This window comes from Oxyura jamaicensis, chromosome 6 (assembly GCF_011077185.1).
Source record: "Oxyura jamaicensis isolate SHBP4307 breed ruddy duck chromosome 6, BPBGC_Ojam_1.0, whole genome shotgun sequence".
NCBI lineage: Eukaryota > Metazoa > Chordata > Aves > Anseriformes > Anatidae > Oxyura > Oxyura jamaicensis.
Window position 1 is genome coordinate 24,193,780 of NC_048898.1, and position 20,281 is coordinate 24,214,060.

At 40.5% G+C, this 20,281-nt stretch overlaps 1 protein-coding gene across 2 annotated transcripts in view; it reads left to right on the top strand.

Moving 5' to 3' along the window:
- The window catches only part of SORCS3 (sortilin related VPS10 domain containing receptor 3), a 280,892-nt gene that overhangs the window by 244,213 nt on the left and 16,398 nt on the right, over positions 1 to 20,281 (top strand). For both annotated transcript variants that reach the window (XM_035330191.1, XM_035330192.1), the window contains exons 17-21: positions 4,038 to 4,151; positions 5,617 to 5,788; positions 11,993 to 12,179; positions 15,069 to 15,202; positions 19,197 to 19,320. In XM_035330191.1, the coding sequence (XP_035186082.1) occupies positions 4,038 to 4,151; positions 5,617 to 5,788; positions 11,993 to 12,179; positions 15,069 to 15,202; positions 19,197 to 19,320 (731 nt within the window). The remainder of the gene's footprint in view (positions 1 to 4,037; positions 4,152 to 5,616; positions 5,789 to 11,992; positions 12,180 to 15,068; positions 15,203 to 19,196; positions 19,321 to 20,281) is intronic.

Here is a 20,281-nt window from a genome sequence, read left to right on the forward strand (position 1 = left end):
CTGGCGTTTGCAGGGGATGCTTGAAATCCAAGCCTGGAATTCAAAAGTAAAAAAAAAAATAAAAATGCAAGTATTGATTGACATTTTAATGTCCATCATTTTTGAAGAGTGACAGCTAGAACTTCTCTCTTTGGTCCAAAGCATGTCCTTTACAGGAGAAAAAGGGAATTTCTCTGTCCTCACTTCAAAGGTCACTGAATACCTAGGGAGCACGCTAGCAAAAAATACACTTTTTACATTATTATTCCTTTGAATTCCAGGGAATCATTTGCTGCTTTTTCTCAGTGTTTTATTGATAAATCTCTGAAAATGATTCTTTAACATGTCTGTGCAGCCCGCCCTTGTCAGATGTAGCCTCTTGCTTTGCATAAATATTGGTGTTTCCAACTTCATTGGCCATAATTTCTAAACTGCCTTTAGGTCATTTTGAAAGCAGCTTAAAAATAAAAATGGAGAAAGAATGAACCACTGTTTGATATTTCTTGTACGCTCAGCGGCAGGAGTTAGGGGAATGCATAACAGCCCAGGATCTCTGAAAAAGGAGTTCCTATGGGGAACCTCAGATAGACAATGCTTCAAAGATTTAAGACTGTCAGTAGCTGTGATGTTTGAGCCTGAATGATCAGAATGACGTTTAAATGAGGTTGAAAATACCTCGAGAAAAGATCAGCTGAGAAAACTGATTTTCATTTTTATAGGAGGTTATCAGGATCAGTGATTGATGCCATATCAGTGTGATTCATGAAAACTTCACTTATCTTTGAATCCTGCATTAAGAGTTGTGAAGCATGAGATCTGCACACTTATTTGGATCCAGACTAGCCAAGACTCATGGGTCTTTTCAGATCACGGACACACTGATACTGCAAAAATGAATAAAAATATAGACCAAGGTGTTTTCTTGAATACTGGAGTACTTTGGCTCTACAGGATGTTCAGGGATATAGAGCAGAGATTTTCATCTTATCTGGATGGATGCTTAATTTGTTCCTAACGCCAAAATTACATCTGGGATTCCTGAGCTTGACTCAGGAGATCTTTCCCCTTTGTTCTCATTATGGGAACTTGCAGGATGACCAAAGTATTTTGCCCTGCAATGTCAGCCCTTGGCATTGGCATATGCCTCTGAGCTGCACCAAGAACTGATCTCCAGAGATGCTTATGTCTCTGCTCTTTTTTTTTTTTTTTCCCCTCCGGCTTTGTGCCTCACCAGCTTTATAATTTCACAGTGAAGCTTGTCTTTTCTAAGCTCTAAGTGGAAAACTGCAGTAGCTAAATTGGCCTTAAGTGCTGTTCTGCCTTGAAAAGGGTTTGCATCAGAATGCACCTTTTCATTTAATTGACCTGCTCCTTGCATACGTACAGTATCATTTTTGCTTAAGTTTCCCAGTAACATGAGAGAATATTGTTGTTAACCTTGTCAGTCCTGCAGAGGAAATGCAGTTAGAGGACAGCACGCTGGCTTTTGTTTCAGATTCTGCACTGCCAATGGAATCGTTAACTGGCTTCCAATTGTAAAATTGTTACAGCTGGTAATGGAAAATCAGAAGAACCAGCTTCAATTTAAGGGTGAGATTTGATGCTAGTCTGCAGGGCTAATTGGAAGAAGGTAGTTTAAAAAAAAAAAAAAAGAGAGAAAAAGGAGTAGTGCTGTAAATGGGGTGCTAAGCTTGAGTTATCTTAAAGGTGATTTTCAAAGAGGAAGAAAGGTGGACTCATGGGCTCTGACTTCTAAAGAATGAGGCAGTTCTTTAGACCATGGCAAGATGCACATTATTCTAGGATATGATTCATCTGCCACCTTTTGAATGTCCACATGAGAATGGGAGATGCTGAAAAACACATTTTTGCTAACTAGGAGAAGGCTCTGTACAGGGAGCTTATGGAGGTACGTCCCCAGTGTATGTATCTATAGTTGGAGAGACAGCTCCTACTCCTTCGGTTGGTGCTTTTGAGAAGCGGAGAAGTCCACTCAGCCTTTTCTGGCAAGATTCTGGCCTGCCTCTTGTGTATGAACTGAGTATGTCCCATGGAGATCCAGAGAAAGACAGCTGGCAACTGGGGTTGTGTGTGTGCACTGAACAGCAGGTCCCAAAACATTGTCTCCACTCTGCTCCAGTAAGTAGACTGGGAGGTGTGCTCTGGTCACAGAGCATCCCACCCTACTACGTTTGATTGCACCTGTCTTTTGAGAGCTGTGTAGACAGAACAAATGTCTGTGGGAGCCCTACAGCCCTACAGCACAAGCTGTGACAACTGTGCTCCCTCTCGTTTGGTCACAGAGCCCTTGTTGCAGTGGTATCAGTTTCCTGCTGTTAGATATAAGGCTGATCTGAATTTCAGGGGCATAAAACATAATCCAGGACCCCAGTTAGACAACTGCTCACAAGTTAAGATTGAGGTGATTCTGGAAATCCTCAGTCATTTTAAATAGAAAACCTTGGTCTTTTTTCTTTTTTCTCCTTTTTTTCTCCTTTTTTTTTTTTTTTTTTTTTTTTTTAACAGAGAATGGCAGAAGGAACTCAGACGTGTTATTAAAATGCTCACTGATCTTTATTTTCCTTCCCCTTGTTTCTTTATTTACTCTGTCAAGATAGTTTTTCTGAGAAAGACAGCACAGCAGCTGGACTTGATTATTTCCTTAACTTATGCAAACCCTGGGGCTTATGAGAAGGAAGGTGGGCAGCATGTGAGGTTTTAATATACATTTACCAGAAGTTAATGAACAAGCACAGAACCTTGAGGGCATACAGCAATGTTGTCTTTAATTTTATTAAATATTTATGCAGCTCTTTTCTTCTTTAGGGCAAAGTACAGCTCCTCCTGAATATTTTTAATTACCAAGTCACTGCCAGGCATTTTTGACTGTGCAGGTCGGACCCACTGAGAATGATTAAATTGAATATTGAGGGAAAGAGCATTAGGGAATCTCTGAACCTTTTAAAATAGCTTGCAGATTTTTTGCCCTCCAAAAAAGAAAGTAGTAGCTGGGGTCACTGGGGACATAGCACAATTTTGTCTTACCAAAGGTCTTCCTGGAGACTTTCTTGCCGGCAATTCAGACACTGAATAGGTGAAAAGATAAAGCTCAGAGTGTCCTAAAGGCCAGAGAGTGTTTTCAAGGCAGTGGCTTCTGCAGTATCTCTGTTTACACAAAGGTTTAATTTGTTGGCATTTTTTAACCTGCTTTGGGTAACAATCCAGATTCCCTTTTTATTTGCCTCTTGAATCCAGCCTGCCAATAAGGGATATACATACAAACCTGAGCGAGTGCCTATTAAAACTTTGGGAAAGTTTTGGATTAATCCTATTGCTTCATCATAATATTGGCATGCAAAGACATCTGTTTAAAAAAAAAAAAAAAAGTCTTAGAAGCAATTATATGTGTTTCCACTCTCTGGCAAGAAGCATTGGTACTCTGGATTACTTTCCCTATTGGACATAATATCATGTAATCCTTAGTTCACCAAATTGGCAATAATTTTTAATTTAGTGTTGGGAAAAAGAACGAAACAAAACTGTGTTTTTCTATTAGGCCAATCATAGCTTGGTCAAAGAGCAGGGAGGCCATTAACATACATGTCTTTATGCACACACAAGCTATTTGTTCAGAAAATGTTACTACTGTTTTACATTCCTAAGTGCTTCCTTGTGGAAAAAGTGTCATTAGACTGTGGAATTAGTCTGGATTATTCTGAAAGCAAAGACTGCAAAAAGCAAGCAAAGCAAAAGAATGAAAATAATATAATTTTCTTTCTGAATTTCTGTCCCTGTTTTGTTACTAAATGAAACGCAAGTCCTCCAGTGCTCTGTAAGGCTGGAAATTCTGCTGCTGTCAGGTCTCACACCTTCTGTGAACGATTCGTGCACCTCAGACTAATCAAGCACTTTGTCTCTGAATGAGCCTAATCCACAAGGTCATGCCCTCCAGAAGAGAGCCACCAACACATGCACTGGGGAATAAAAACATCACCAAAAAGTGAGCTAAATCCAGTGAATGGGTACAGCGATGCACTCATGACTTATTGTTTCCATAGTGACTATGGCTATGAGAGGCACAGCAACAACCAGTGTGTCCCAGCCTTCTGGTTCAGCCCATCTTCCCTGACCAAGGATTGCAGTATTGGTCAAAGCTACTTGAACAGCACTGGGTAAGCAAACCTTTCCAACGCTTTGGTAGACAAGAGAACCTGGATGGTCTTTTCCTCTGCATCCCCCCTGGCTCTTTTCCAGTCTTATTCGTGAGGTAATGTTTGCGGCAGCAGCTGTATGGAACATTGCCTCATTCCTCAGAGACAGGGAGAAGCACATTAACATAAATGACATGTAGATATTGTATTGCTGTCAAGTGATGTATGATCTCTGGAGCCTAGACTTGGAGCTCCTCTGTGCTGCAAAATTAAAACACGAATCAAGAAGGTGTATATGAGAGGCAGCTGAACATTTAAGAGGGCAGGTTCAAGGTGTTTCCCAGTGTTTCTGATTGAACCTCATTCTATTTTAAAGCTCTTATTTATAGCAGCTTCTGGGGAGGCTCCAATGAGCAATTTTTAGCCTCATGAATTTTCCCCCCTCCTGCCATTTTCACTTTGTATATACAGAGCCTTGAGATTTCACACAAGCTACATGTGCTGGTTTCTCTTGGTTTTACCCAGAACAGATGGCAAGTGTTGGTTTATTATGGTAGTATCATTTTGCAAATGCTATTCTGTTGTGCGGGGGATTCTCTGAAATGGTGGTTGTACTTGATGATGCAAAACTGCGATGTTCCTTCTCAGGCACTGCAGGCCCTGAAGAGTTTTCAGGGCTGCTTCTGAATCATGGGTCCTGAATGCTCATTTATTATGACAGGGTCATTTGTGGCTGATAGTTGAAGGTGGCTGAAGAAAGTGGGGCTGCTGTGAGTTTGGATTTACTTTGCTTCAGAGACAATATCCCCCTTACCACCCCTCAGTTTAAGAGTTGCTATAAACAGGAGGTGTAATTACAGGAACCCTGGCTAATGTGATTGCTTGTAGCCTTCTTGAAAGAGGGACAAGAATGCAACAGCTGGACTCTGGATCTTCTCAATCAACCCTGTACTTTAGTGTGAAATTACTAGAAAGGGTTAATCCTCCTCAACAACACTGGGAATAGCCACCTGTCTTGCAAATTTGCTAATCTCTTCCAAGCAGAGCCAAGAGAAAAAAAATAATCGTTGAAACATTTTAAAACTGAACTGGACAAAGCCCTTGCCAGATTCTTCCAAGTGCCTTCTAGCGGAGTAGAGGCAGACACAATGTAATAAAAAGCTAGGATGCAGGGGACAATCCTGCAGGCATAGCGAGTTGAGGGAATTCTTTGCCTTTCAACAGCTCAAAGTAATTCACTTCCACAGTGTCTGTCTGTTCTCACTGGTGCTGCTGAGAATCTCCAGAGAAGGTTGAATTGTGATTTGTTTGGCTTTCTCCAATTTAAAAAAGTATTAAATTTCTTTGATTCTTCCTTTCAGTGATGGAATCATGCAGGCAGTTAGCCTTTGAGAAAATGCATGCATTAATATGGGAAAATAAAACTAAACAAAAAAAATTTCCACCCACTGCTTGAGCCCAATTTCCTTTTGTTACTGTTCCCCAGGTACCGAAGGATTGTGTCTAACAACTGCACAGATGGCTTGCGGGAGAAGTATATGGCCAAGGTGGAGAAATGCCCTGGAAAAGCACCTCGAGGACTGCACATCCTCACCGCTGATGGAAAGTTGGTCACAGAGCAGGGGCAGAATGCCACCTTCATCATCCTTATGGAAGAGGTGTGTTACCAAGCCCAGTAAGCCTTTCATAGTATTGCAGGACCGGTATATAAGGCTGCTGAGAAGAAAAGAACAATCAGGCAGGTCACAAAATGATGAACATTCCTGAGACTTGGAAGAATTCAGGAGAGGACTGTACGTGAAATGTAGAAACAAGTCAAGTCAAATGTGTATTTGGCTGGTTTTCCTGTCTATCAATGAGAATGAAGATGATGCTAAAGAAAGAAAGGAGATTTGATGAAAAATATATTTCTCCACTAGCTTCTTGTTGCTTTTGAGCTGCAGTTTAGGGAGTTTGCGAGGCAGAGATGGAGTCTCTATGTTTAATAACTCTCAGTTTCTGAGTTGCAAACCTTTAGTTCTGTCTTAGGTGAAACATCGTTGGAAAAGGTTAAGAACACTGGGGAACGTTTTTGGTTTTATGTAGAGCAGAGTGGGAAGTTCAAACATTACTGCTTTGCGGTAGGGTTGCCTCCCCAACCCACTTCTGTGAGTTGAGGATACAGCCTCTGTCTGGTTTATTTGTAATGTGGTAGGATTCTCTCTGTTTGTCTCAATTATCCCTTTGCTTGGTGAGCATGTATGGTTCTCCAAAGTTTGTGGACTAGTGAACAATCGGATAGGTAGGGCATTTAGTACATCTTTGGGCCAGAAGGAAGGTTTTTCAAATGACCTTTTGCCTCTTCTGGTCTGTGATTTGATTTTTAGGGGTATATGTGTTTGCACTACAAGAATCCCTGTTCTCTTTGCAGCTGCTACATTCCCCTACTGGGAATTCCTGACTGCCCATGGAAGGTATAATTGGAGGCTCAAGGTCAGACTAGACACTGATTTTGCCAGCATGGCTCATGGTACATCTGTTCTGTACTTAAGAGTCAACTCACAACCTTGCTTCTGCCATTTTTGAGTATCTCAGGAAGGGCAGCCAGGGAGCGAGATGGTGCTGGAGAACCAACAGTACATTTTGTCATCTACTCTGCCCCATGTACATTGTTCTGGGATAGTACCTGGGTACAGCTGGTAGCCAGACAGGTCATGGTCATGAACATAACCCTGCCTCTGACAACAAGCAGCAGTAGATCTCTAGGAAAATCGTATTAGGAACAGTGCAAATGCTGTGTTCCTACCCCTCCCAGTCCCAGGAGTAGCCTCCATCAGCTTAGACTTTCAAGAATACAAGCTGTTGTAAGTCTGAGCATACTGCAATAGGGAAGTTTTTTTCTTGTGATACCTTATTATTATTTTTTAAACACACACACTTCTATTAATTTAAAATCTTATGCAGTAACTAGGCATTTCATTGGGACCACACTAATCTGACAGGGCTTCTTTACATACTTCCTCAGAGGTTCATGCCTGCTCTGCTTTTGTACAAAGGGGATTTCTTGTCTACCTGGCTGATTCTTTTATATTCTGCAGACTTGACATGGTAAGACGATTTGTATAGACACTAGTGAGTGGGAGTTCAGAAAAGAACAGACATAATCTAAAAATTAGGAATCTAGTAGTAATTTATTAAGGAACTCAAGCAGAACTGCTGCGTACAAAGAATGATAAACAGATGGGGAATAAGGCAGCAGTCAAACTAGCTGAAGAGTGGAGCCTTTACAAGGCTTCAGAGACTGAAGAGGCAGCTGAATAAATATGTGAGGGAGTTGACTATCCTTTGTTAAAAAGTAAGGATAGTTAGAGAAACATTTCATTGAAACAGGTTTTTTCTAAGAAGAGTATTTTCAAGAACATGTATTTTTTGGGTGAACAGCTTATTCAACAGAGAGCTGTATGTTGAGTTTGCTTCTTAAAATAAAAGGTCATTTTAAGAAGAAAAAAAATCACACTGAGATTTGGGGCAAAAAAAGTATTCTAGTCTTTCAGTGTGAACCTGATACTGTTTGAAAGGACAATCAGCAAAACAAATGAGCTGTTATCAAATTACTCCTTAGCAGTTGGAAGAAACCATTTCTGAAGAAGTCTTTATTAGTGCATATTTTGCTGTCATACAGATTAATTCCAGCCTCCCTCCACCTTCTCTGCTCAGTCTGTTTCTTAGTGGTTTGCACTGCATCTATGTCTGCACTTACCTTCTGAGCCACACAACAGTCTGACAAGCCCTCCTGTGGTACGTGTGTGGCCTCCATCCAGCCTTTCTGCGCTTCTAGACTAATCCTGATCAGCAACTTTGTGCTTCACCATCAGTTTCTTTCTACCTCCTAGAAAGACACACACCCTCGATGTACTGGTGTGAGTGACTGACCTTTATGCTGTCCGATGGTAAATGAATGTTTTCTTATAGCTAGTGGAAAACTAAATTTCTCAGGATTTATAGATTTAGCCTTCATAGTATTATTCACAGTGGTAATTCAGAATATGTGCATGGTAATGAGAATGGATAAAGAGAAGCAGAGTGATTTTCTATGATTTTAGGAGTATGGGGCTGGGCTGTGATTTGGACTGTGTATATATGCAAAGGCACATGAGGAACTGAGAACCTTCTTTATTTTTTTAAAAAGCAAGTTTGAATTTGAGCACGAAGAATTAAGACTGCCAAGATGTTGTATGGAGTTGTCTTCTTGACCAGATCTATGTATATTTTTTCTATCTGATCATTCCTGTATTTTCCCAGTTCCCCTCTGAAGGGTACACGGATGCCCCTCAGGCCTAAATGGTTGTTTATGTGGCAGCCCCACTTACTGCGTTGTTCTGTTCCATTGTCTTCTGTTTATGTCGTCTCACAGCTTCCCTCTTTCAGTAATTATAAGGTGATGGAATAGCTTGATAACAGGGTTGTAACTGCAAGTGAGCTGAGAAAGCAAGCAGTGACTATTCAAAGAACAAGCCTGAGCAAGTATTAGAGCTCTGCACATCTATTAGTAGATTACTAAACTGTGTTTATAGAAAGAGATAGCCACATCCATACCATATTTTTATGCAAGCAATTTGAGAGCTTCATTAGAGGAGCCGCAGCTTTTGATTCAGCATCAATGAGTTTGTGGGTCTGTGAATGCTATAGGAAGAAAAGTTCACTCCCAAGCCTCTTCTCTGCCAGCAGTTGCTTTGTTTCTGATCCTTGGCACTCTGCACTGAGTTCCTTTACCTTTGCCTTATGTGGATTATTTGTGGTTTTATGACCAAAATATATCACGTAAGTATATGAGCAGGAAAACTTTTCCAGGCTAGTCTTGAAGGGGAGATGACTTTGACAGGCTGTTACGTGGCAATACTCTTTTCCACCCTTCTACTACGTTTTGCCTGCTTGTGTGCAGAGCTTCAGTCTTTGTGACAGCCTTTAGCTTTTGGTAGTTTACGGGGCTGAAAATAATAAAATGGGCCTCTTGAATATATATGGAAAGCAATGATTTTTATCCATTTGAAATGCTTCCCACCACTTCTGTTTTAATTTATATTCATAAACGTGTGACATCATATATGGGGCTAACACACTTCTTTTACTATTTTATATACTGGATACAGAGGTATGGAAGGGAGAAAAGAAAGATTAGTGTGATGGTCTGGATTTTCATTGACAACCAAACTCTGATAATTGGCTGGAAAGATCATCTGCTACTGTTTAGCCACAAAAATTCTGTTCCTGTTTCTCCACTTCAAACCTTTCCCTTTCAAACAGAATCAGACTGGAGAAGCAAGGACGAAACAGAAAAGAGAATTGTGAGGCTGGAGAGGGGAGCTGCAACGATAGGTGCAAGAGTGGCATCCTGAGGTCACCAGTGATGAATCCATCCCAGATCAAATTTTTATCTTCTGTTCAGTGCCTTCTATATGAGATGAGCTTGTGGTCTTAGAACATTCTCTTGAGAAGTAGTTTTGAAGGGCTTAACAAGCTGTGGGAGTCTTTCTATCAAATAACTGAATATCTCAAGAGTGTAATTTTGTCCCAGCTAGAGAATTCTGCTGAGTGATGACCAAAAAAAAAAAAAAAGGAAAGAAAGAAAAAAAGCACCTCTCTATGAAAAGGATATTAATGGCAATATTATAGATAGGTTTTACTGTCAATTCCACTCTATTCATCTATGTTTTCTTTTTGGTTTCTACTGTATTTTTAATGTAGGACAGAGGTGAAAATGGTACCTTGATAAATTCAATAGCAAAACTCCCCCGGCTCCTGTGAAATGGGAATGGTGGAGCAAGAAAGGAGAGAAATCTAACATCAGTAACCAAATACTCATATTTCAAAATCTACATAATAAACCTGATTATATGGGTGTATGTTTGAAGACTCTACGTGTACATCCAAGGGAAATTCATCCCTGAAAATAGCCTTTCTGTGCCCTGATTTGTTAATGCAAGCATAGCCTATGGGGAAGATAAAGTTTGTGGAGCATACTGCAGTCCTGATTTCCTACACAGAGGACCATACTGCAGTGTAGTCTGGCTTATTGTCTGTGCTCCGAGGGTTTCCATCCAATGGACAAGATCAGGTGCACTTTCAGGACCAGGACCAGTAGCAGAATGCACCATCCTGGCTGTGACATTACTGCCATTGCCACTTACACAGGCCAGTGGTTGTAGGACCCTGCAGGGTTTGAACTGACTTTGAAGAGATGGGAAGTACATAAGAACTGGCTGTGAATTCCATGGTTGCTTCCCCTGCTTAGATCAGTATCTACTGGAACTGACATTAGCTTTGATCCTGACCTTGCGCACTTACAGCAAATGGTGTTTGTGTGATGGCCATGAAATATTGTTACATTGCCTTTTTTTTTTTTTTTTTTTTTAAGAGCAAAAGAAAACCAAACCACACACAAATAAATACATTTAAGAGCAGGGATTTTTTTTTTTTTTTTTTTTTTTTTCCCCTCTGGAATCTCACTCTCATTATCAATATTGCTGAAGATTGTTTTCACTTTGGGGCTGGGAGCATCTCTAAAAGGTAATGGTATCTTCACTCATACTGAATGCAGTGGAGCCTTTTTCATGATAGGGAATTACTTGGTCCAATACAGTTTTTTTATATATATAAATATATATATACATATATATATATATATATGTGCACAGAAAGCTGCAGAGATTTAATCTGGGTTGTAATTTTATTTCAGTTTAGTGAAATCACTGCAGTGGGCTTTCACTCTGTTTAAATTAGCCTTGTTTTGTGTTACTTTTAGTCAGCTGGGAACAAGTACATAATAAGGCTCCTAGAAACCGAAATAACAGACACTTCTATAGTTCAACTACAGTGGTTTAAAGCATGAATTAAATTAAAACAGTGCAGCTGCTGCTTCTGGACAATACCTGCAATGCTGGAATCTCTTGTCTGTTATTCTCCCCTTCATTTAATAGCTGTCATTGACAGCAATCATAGAAGGGATTTTCTCATCATCTATTTCATGCTCCTGTGTATCATGGGGCCCTGTCTCTGTGTTGACTGACATTAGACAAAAGCTGTCAGTGCTCCATGTGGGACTCAACCTGTATAAATTCAGCCATCCAGAAGTTACGTGTCTAGCTGAAATTAGTTATCTAAACTTCTTATCATCAGGGTACAGAGAAGGATATTTGCAGAAGGTAATCCATGTCACCTGTCTCAGTTATCTTAGGACAGGATGTGTTGGTGTCTTTTTGTCTCTCTCTCTTCCACTGACTATTCAGGATGCCTGAAAAACTAGCTTAGGCTAGACTTAAAGTATTTCAGTAACTAGGTCCTGTTTCTTTGGAATGTCTTGGAGAGCTACCTCAACTATTGTCCTGTCTCCAAAATGTCCCCGAGGCTCCCATGTACACCTGGGAATTCCCCTCCAGTCAGCATCTGGACTTCTATCAGTGTAGTGCCTCCCATCTTTTTGCTTCTGATGGAGATGCTTGTTGGATGTCACCCATTCAGCAAAGGGTTGTTCAAAGCATTGGCCACTTCAGCGATACATAACCCCCAACCATGCACTGAATCAGATGAATCAAATACAGTCCCCTTGATATATGCACCTTTGGCACTCTACCCTCTTAAAATCTCTCAACCCAAGATGAGGGAATAACACCTCTTTACAGGTGCAAATGCTCATCTACTCTAAGTATTGCTAGTTTGTAATTAGTTCGATTTGTGTCAGGCCCCTTTTGAGATTGACAGAATTAAGCTAAACTTTTTTTAGTAAAGTTAAGAATTTGCATCCATGTTAATGAAACAGAGCTAAGCAGTGGGATAGAGGGAACTCTTACCAACCCAGTTTCCTAATCCAGCCCTTTCTGTTGCAGGGTGATCTTCAGAGGACAAACATTCAACTTGATTTTGGAGATGGCATTGCAGTATCCTATGCAAATTTCAGCCCTGTTGAGGATGGCATCCGGCATGTGTATAAGAGCGCTGGAATCTTTCAGGTGACGGCCTATGCAGAAAACAGCCTGGGCTCTGATACTGCTGTCCTCTTCCTGCATGTGGTCTGTAAGTAAATCGTCCTGCTCGATTCCTTGGGCGAAATCCTGACCTCACTGAAAATCCACCCAAATTCAGTAGAGCCTAAGAGTACATACAAACCACTGTATATGTGCAACCCACACTCTTCCAAAGGCTTGGATTTTTAGATACTCTTTTACCTTGCGGAGTCAATTTGATTGAATGAAGAGAAAGAGAATCATCTTTTAACAGAAGTATCATTTCAGTACATATATGTGAAAAGCTTCAAAATGGTTCTGAAAGGGCTAAAGGCCAAACAGCAAATGAAAAAAAAGTCCGAATGTGTGTTTTCAATGTGCTTCTGATACCAAGAGGTTTAGATTAATCTACAAAATTCTGATTCAGGTTTTAGAAATTTTCAGTGTTGATTAAATAAGACAAAAATAATTATCCTGAACATACTTCCTGTGATAGTAATATACTGAGGACTTACTACTTTTTATGTTTGATGTGTTTGACATGCACTCCTGACTTTCTCCTCCTATTTTGTAGATCAATGCAATCTCTCTCCACTTAGCATGTGAGCAGACTCGTAGAGCCCCTCGCTGGCTTTATCAAAGCCTGAGGAGGGTGTGGAACCAAGGATGAGACCAGAAAGATCCTGGTTCTTTGTCCTGCTCTCAGAGTACCAGGTCTCCTGGGCAGAGCGCTCCATCTGCATTCAGATGTACCTCTTCAGCTGTGCCCCTAGTGGTGGTTTCAGACATGTCCACCTCTCCCCTTTGCGTGTCAGAATGCCTTCTGTGCTGTCTGCCTTATACTTTTGCTTTTCCACTGAAAGGAAGAAAGTCACACACTTCCAAAATGCAAGAACTATTTTCTTCTTTTAAATTTCAAGCTCCCTATGTGAAGGAATAAATGTTCCTTGAAGCTTTTATTATGCTCATAATTCCCTCAAAGTCAATCATGGCTGCATTTTACAACCTGTTATTAGAGCATTAACTGTTTTTTCCTTCACCTTGGTCCATTAACTGACAAAAGTGATGGTTACCTGGTAATAACAACGAATTTTGTATGGATTATCTGATTTTCTCCCAGGAACTGCTGTTCCATGTAAAGGATTTCAGAGCAGAATGCAAAGAGGGGCCATTGCTTTGGCCTTTTTGTGCTACTCTACTCTCATTTTCTTCAGCATCTCAGTTCTCTCCTTTGACTTCTGTAGTCTTCTTTGATGGCCAGATTTTCATTATTTCTAGAGAAATGTTTTCCAGGCATTTACATTCACACTAACAGCAAGGACAAGACAATCCCTCAGTACTAGACTTTTAATATATTTGGATATGTTAGTCAATATAGGGTGTTTGCCAGTGAAGTTCAAATGTCCAGACAACTTCTGTCTGGTGCTGGAACTCTGTACTGAAAAAAAGGAGAAAGAAGATCCTGGGCTTCAAGCAATAGTCATTTTTTCTCCTTCAGCTCATCCCCTCATCTAAAGGAACTGAAGATTTTAGTGTTTTTCCTCTTACTGTTACACTGTTAGAAAATATTTGGGGAAACCTGCTATTCTTGGGAACCCTGAGTACTCGCTACAGACAAATTTCAGGAATGACTCTGATCCCTTTTGAAAGGAAGAAGAAAAAAACAAGTTCTAGAAAGCCAAAACCAAGAATACGGGCCCATTGTGCTAGGAGCTATATGTTCTGGTGGTAAAAGAACAGCTCTTGCTTTCCAAAATTCTTGTGATCCATGTAGGTAGAATGATTAATGCCCCTATTTCATATTTGGAGACCTGAGAGGTAACATAAGAAGGTTGTCTCAGTTAAAATCAGCAAATTTCCTGCTTCCCCAATTTAATATTTTATCAAATAAAAAAAAATCTCCTTTTTTACTTCATCCTTTCCTTCCCCCAGTGGCAGTCTATCAGCTTCCCATGTTTTAAAAAGGTACCAACCACAAGAGCTCAGTAACGCTGTGTAATGTGCACCTGGTTATCAGCTAGAAGTCAGCAAGAGCAAAACCCAAAATTGTGATGAGGAAGAAAAAATTGAGATAGTAGGAAAAGCTTTAAGGAAACTAACGAAAAACCTTAGTATTTTTTTTTTTCATTTTTTTTAGGGAGTGTCATGGGAGGAGGACAAACTTTCTTCTTAATCTGGATTTCATGCACTGGAGTTGTTCTGAACATTTGGTTTTATTAGATGCAATTTTGTATTTATGCTTTTAAGTCTTTTGGAAACAAGTTATTCAGAAACTGTTTTAAATACTTTGATACGCCAATGCACACATCTTTCAAGTAGTTCCTGTATTTCCACTAGTGGTAATTGACTTCCCAAAGACTTTTCAAGGTCAGACCAAAGTCAAAATAATACTAAGTTTTTCCATTCTTGCCCCAAATCATTAATCTTTCTTTTGGACACCTTCTATAGAGAAACTGTCAGGACATATTTAATCAAGTCATAAATACCTCATATGTAATCAGATTTAAGCCATCTTGGCTAAAACGATTTGCCCACTAATCTTAGTAGCTCAGTGGATATGTTTTCAAGAAAACACCTTCTTTCCCTTGTGTCTTGTCTCTCAAGACTACGATAGCAGCCTGCCCAATCCAGTGCAAAGCCAGTTCAATGGTCTCCCTCAGCCTGCGTTTTAAAACATCTGTCTTTTAAACACAGTGCTGACCCTGTCCAAAATTAGCACTGTGAAAAATTAGTATCTCTGGCTCTCATAGAATTAAGAGTGGGAAAAAAATGTGATTTTTATTTATTAGTCTGATATCTTTTTCTGTTGCTGATTGACAGCTGAAATTCTCTTGTATATCTATAATAGTCTCACTGCTAAAGTGCTTTGATTTATTTAAAGGAAAGATCCTTGCTGTTCACAACTGAGCAGAGAGGATTTAACTCAAAGCCTCTAATAATGAACTGTTTCTTCCTGCAGGTCCGGTGGAGCACGTCCATCTGAGCGTCCCTTTTGTTGCCATCAGGAATAAGGATGTCAACATCACTGCAGTAGTTTGGCCCAGTCAAGCAGGCACACTTACCTACTTCTGGTGGTTTGGTAACAACACCAAGGTATGGTTGCCTTTTGGCTCACTTTTACTTCCCAAGCTTGTTGTGCCAGAGAGTGAACCCTCTCAACCCTAATGAAAACTTCTTGCCTTTGCTTATTTTTTGAACTTAAACCTTTCTGAATTTGTTTCCTCCTGTCTCATGTTGTTCTTAGAAGTCATTATTTTTTTTTACATCTGGTTATTATCAGCCCTACTGAGCTTTGAAGAACACTGTTATTACTAGAATTCACTTGCAACTTAACTGAATTATATACTACTATGTATGGGATAATACTGGCTTTCAACACTGTTTAAAAACTGATGGTGTTCAAATAACCATGGGTGTTGCCATTATGTGCCAGTATGCAGTCTATAGTGCTGGATTCCAACACAATACTTTAAAGCTGCTGGTGTTCAAATAACCTTTATTAAACTGGACAACTGTATCTAGAATTTTAAGCTAGACCCTCAAAGAACTGTTTGTGCATGACTATTGTTCACAGCCTGGATATGTATTAGTGGCAGAGGTGAGACTTCTTTGTAGTGAACTTTCAGGGTATCGGCAAAAATTTGTTAAAAAGTGCTTTTTTTTTTTATCAATAATTAAAGTAAGTGAAACTGCAAGTTGTGGTCATGCTTTTAAATAGAGAGAGCAGAATTGCTTATTAGCTACAGCTTTTGATGCATGCTTCAGGTATGAGACGGATGACACAAGTATTGTCTTCCATTATTACAGTTCTGAAGTGCACAGCCAATAATTTGCAATTCAGTATCTGCTTTTATTTACAAAAGGCAGCTTAACATCACTGTCTGTATTATTAAATTGCAATTGAAGGTGGACACTGAGGTGGGATCACAGTAGAAAAAAATGGGGATTTTACATGAAATAGGGAACTTGGGATAAAAAAAAAAATAACAGACAAGAGTTTGATTTTTTCTTTGACAAAGCTGTTCGTGTTTTAATCTCTTAACATGACTACCAATAGTAGCAGGATACAAAAAAAAAACACAAACAACAACAACAAAAGAAAAAACAGTGAATGCTGTGTCTACTGGGATTTCAAATCAAGTTAGCAGCACACTAGAGAGCTCACCTGTTTTTATGGAAGCATAACTGAGGTACCAGAAGACCTCAGGAACAAAAACTAGTTACTACAGCTAGGCAAGTTGCTGTGCCTTTGCTGAGTGGTGGCAACCTCCCAAGTCCATATATTTAGTTCATGAAGAATATAGGGTAACTCCACACAGCTCATACTGCCCTGAGAGGGAGAGGGGGGAATGCAAAATCACCTTTCAGCTCAGTTATTTTATGCTCAGTGCTCATGCATGGACAGACATTACGGTATATCTGAGACAGTTTAGGCACCAGTAACTTGATTATCTCCTTAAGCTTTTGAGTTCATCTGGGTGCCAGAGTTTTCCTGCAACAACTTTTTAATGTAGAAATTAATTGTGAATAGGGCCTTAAAAAAGAATTTTTGAAATAGAAAGTAGTCTAGAAAAGGTAGAGCAAGCCAATGCTGTGTGCTGAAGATTTCAATTAATCTCTCATGGTGCTTGGAGCTATGCTGTAAATATGATTTGTTCCCTGCATTATCACCTGGCTGAAATTTCAGCCCCATAGGCAATAGAGTATAGGCAGTTGAACCTGATAATACTTTGGAGCCATTGTACATTTTTCCTAATTATGTTGATGTATGGATTAGTAAAGATGGTGCCACTTAACCTGTGGCCAAAACAAAGATCCAGGGCACCTTTCATTCTTCAGTGTTCTCTCCAGCTACCTCATGAAGTGTACTTCAGCTGTGCCCCCTAGCATCTGCCAAATGAATGGCAGAGGATATAGATACAGCAGCAGACACTTTTTAAAAAAAATTCCTTCTGGGATGTTTAACATACACCTTGAGACCCACTCTGTGCCCACTCATGGGCAAACTGCGTGGCTCTTAGTACAGGTTAAAGCTGGGAACACTAATTTGTGTGTGAATGATGGTGTGTGATGTGTAGTACTGTGTATAGTGACTGTCTGGCACTGTTAGGTGATATACTCTGGTTCCATGCTGAGGAATAGCAGCTCCTGTGCCTGTTCAGCCTGTAGGCATCCCAGGCACAACCAGATGTCTTGTGTCACTGTGCAGTGTCACTAAGGTACTCTGTGCTGCTGCAGAGGCGATTGTTGTCTTACGCTCAAATGCCCAGGCAGAGGCTCTTCTGCTGCGCCACCCTGCCGGAAACACTGTACTGAATTTCTGCTGTGCTAATTTTTGCTGTATACCCAAAGGCCAATTTGCCTGGATTAACACAGGCCCAGTTTAATAAATGCATCCAGCTGTCTAATAGGTTTGAGCAAATGAACCTTGAACTACTTGATTTAATTTAGAGTTAGTTTCCAGGTCTTGGTGCTTGAATTAAAATTAAGGAGTTGGCTGGATGTTAAAATTCCATGATGGAGGTGAAATCAGCCATGATAACGGAATGTCCAGCATGCACACATACAAAAAAGAGAAATACTAATTTTAAAGACCAGACTGGTTCCTCTTATCTTCCTTTGCACAGAATCACAACCTGCAACCTCCAGGAATATTGCTAATATCACTGCAGTTTAATATAGGTCTACTCTGCTTGTCCAGGATGTGCATGTATTAGATATACATGTTAGTATATGTTAGCTGTGACTCCAGGGCTACCTCAAGCTGGCATCCTTGCTCACTTGGTCTTTGCTGCCTGTGATCAGTTTGTTTATTTATTTTTCTTCTAATGCTTTTTCAGCTAATGGCCAAAGAACGGTGCCATTCTGCAGGGGAGAAATCTGTTTGCCAGCCTGGGCTATGGCAGTGGAAACTGTGATTTGCCTATGAAAATGACATGTATGGCCACTGTTGTGACATGCATGCAGATTAACAGTTCGAGGAGATGAAGTGTGAGAGCTAGATGGCTTAGTTTATTCATATATTTATTTTTCTCTGGAAACAAACTGGCAGTTTGGTGAAGAGGCAATAGCAATGGTACAATGATTTTATCTGTGCTCCTAGACCTCTAAGTGCTTTTGCAATGGAGACTACTATCACTATTTCCATTTTAATGGTTTAATCCAATCCAAGAGATGTGTCTATAGACCAGCTGTCAGCTCAAAGGCACTATTAGGGCTAGACCTTTGGTTTTCAATACACAAATCTCTTTCCCTGAACATGGTGCACTTTTCTCGTCTAGATGTGTATCAGTGTAAGGGTTTTCTGTGCTAAGAGGAGAACTGTAGTGCTATCAAGGACATTTCTGTTTGAGAAGGTGCAGATAAAGTCAGCCTTCTCTGCCATGGCTCTGAACTAGCTAAATACAGGTCAACTTTGCTCTGGAAGCCATCCAGCTACATTCAGGCAGCAGCGTCTGTAGGTATTATGCCATGGTTTAAGCCTTGTTAAAATGGCTTGCCAGCTTATAGTTGGAGCTAGCTTGCACCTTACAGGCTTGAAACAAGGACAGGACAGTATTTGGTGCCATTGCTGTCCTGAGCAGTGCTGCTCTGAGACAGATGCGTGGATTTGCACTCATGAGAGAGGGGGCTGATCCTGCATCTCAATGATATGGATTGTCTGAATAAGTTTATAGTTAAATGCTGATTTGAGTTGGGCCTTGTATTTTGCACAGCTGATAGAGCAACCGTGCTGAGTTTGTATGCTTGCATGTGTACAACACTGCATTCTGCAGCATTAATTCTGTGGTTGCTGACTGTGCCCTACTGAGGTATTCACAGTGTAATGGGTTGCAATTCAGTGGAAGAATTTTTCAGGAGGCATTCACTGAAGTGAGAGAAAGCTTTGCCTGTGGGATGGTCTCACTGGGTGATGTTTGGCTCACATGCTTTTAGGCCTTAGCAGGACATGCAAGCTCTGAGCATGGTTTGTGTGTCAGCCAGGGGAGGATGGATACTGTGGCCTGGTGAATTATTCAGCTGTCTGTCGTGTCTGAGTTAATTGAATGCTGATTTTGATATTGCTATCTGTGTTTACCTCTTTCAGCCCCTCATCACCTTGGAAAGCAGCATCTCCTACGTCTTTGCTGTGGAGGGGATGAACACTGTCACTGTGCAGGTTGCTGCGGGCAACACCCTCATCCAAGACACAAAGGAGATCGCAGTGCACGGTACCCTCATCCTTTTACAACCAGATCTCAGGGAACAACTAGAATTGAAGAAAAGGCAGTTGTTGCTGAACCAAAATGAACTCTGAGCTCCCTAGTGCCTGGAGGGACCTCTCAAGTCAAACATTTGTTAACTGGAAACAAAGTAGATCAGATTTGTCCTGATCACTAAATACAGAAGTGAACTGAACGGGGCAGATAGCTAAATCTGTAAACTCAGCACTCTAGTAAAGAGTCTGGCATCTCCTCTGCCCATCGGCTTGCTGACTGGGAACTCACAAAATAAAATCCACTTGGGGTGTAGCCAGTGCCTTCCCTCTGCTTCCTAGCTGTGGAAAGAAGCAGGCATGGTGCAATATGAAGACAGCCTGAATACAGCCAGTATTTCTCTTTATACAGTCACTGTATAAAAGAGAAGGGTCTGGAAGACATGGGGTAGGAATGTCTCTGTGGCTGGTATCTCTGTCCATCTTTCATACCACAGATGGATATTTGTATTTACTGGACTTCCCTGTGGGTAATGTTTGTGCCATATCTGTACATCACAGGCTCCCCAAATCACTCTTTAAAAAAACACAGCGTTGTCCTAGTATGGGGCTCAATAAAGCCTGAGTGGAAGGGCAGGAGTTCTGGACAGTTCAGGAGTTCTGAGCAGTTCTGGACAGGACTTTGAGATTTATACAGAGAACAATTTCCTCCTGGGCTTGTCTTCATTTTCCTCATCCAGTTTCTGGTATCCAGCATTTCAGGGCAAGCTTTTCCTTGGACAGCAAGTTTTACTGAGAAGCCTGCGCTTCAAATAACTGAGGTTGCACTGCATGGTTGAACTGTGTGTGTCTTGTTTCTGTAATTAAAGATAGATAAATATGCCACTGGTGACTGGAATGCTGTATTTTCACATTTAACAACCAGCTAAATAGATATTTATTGATTGCCTGGCTGTGAAATGCAATGGGTTTTAATA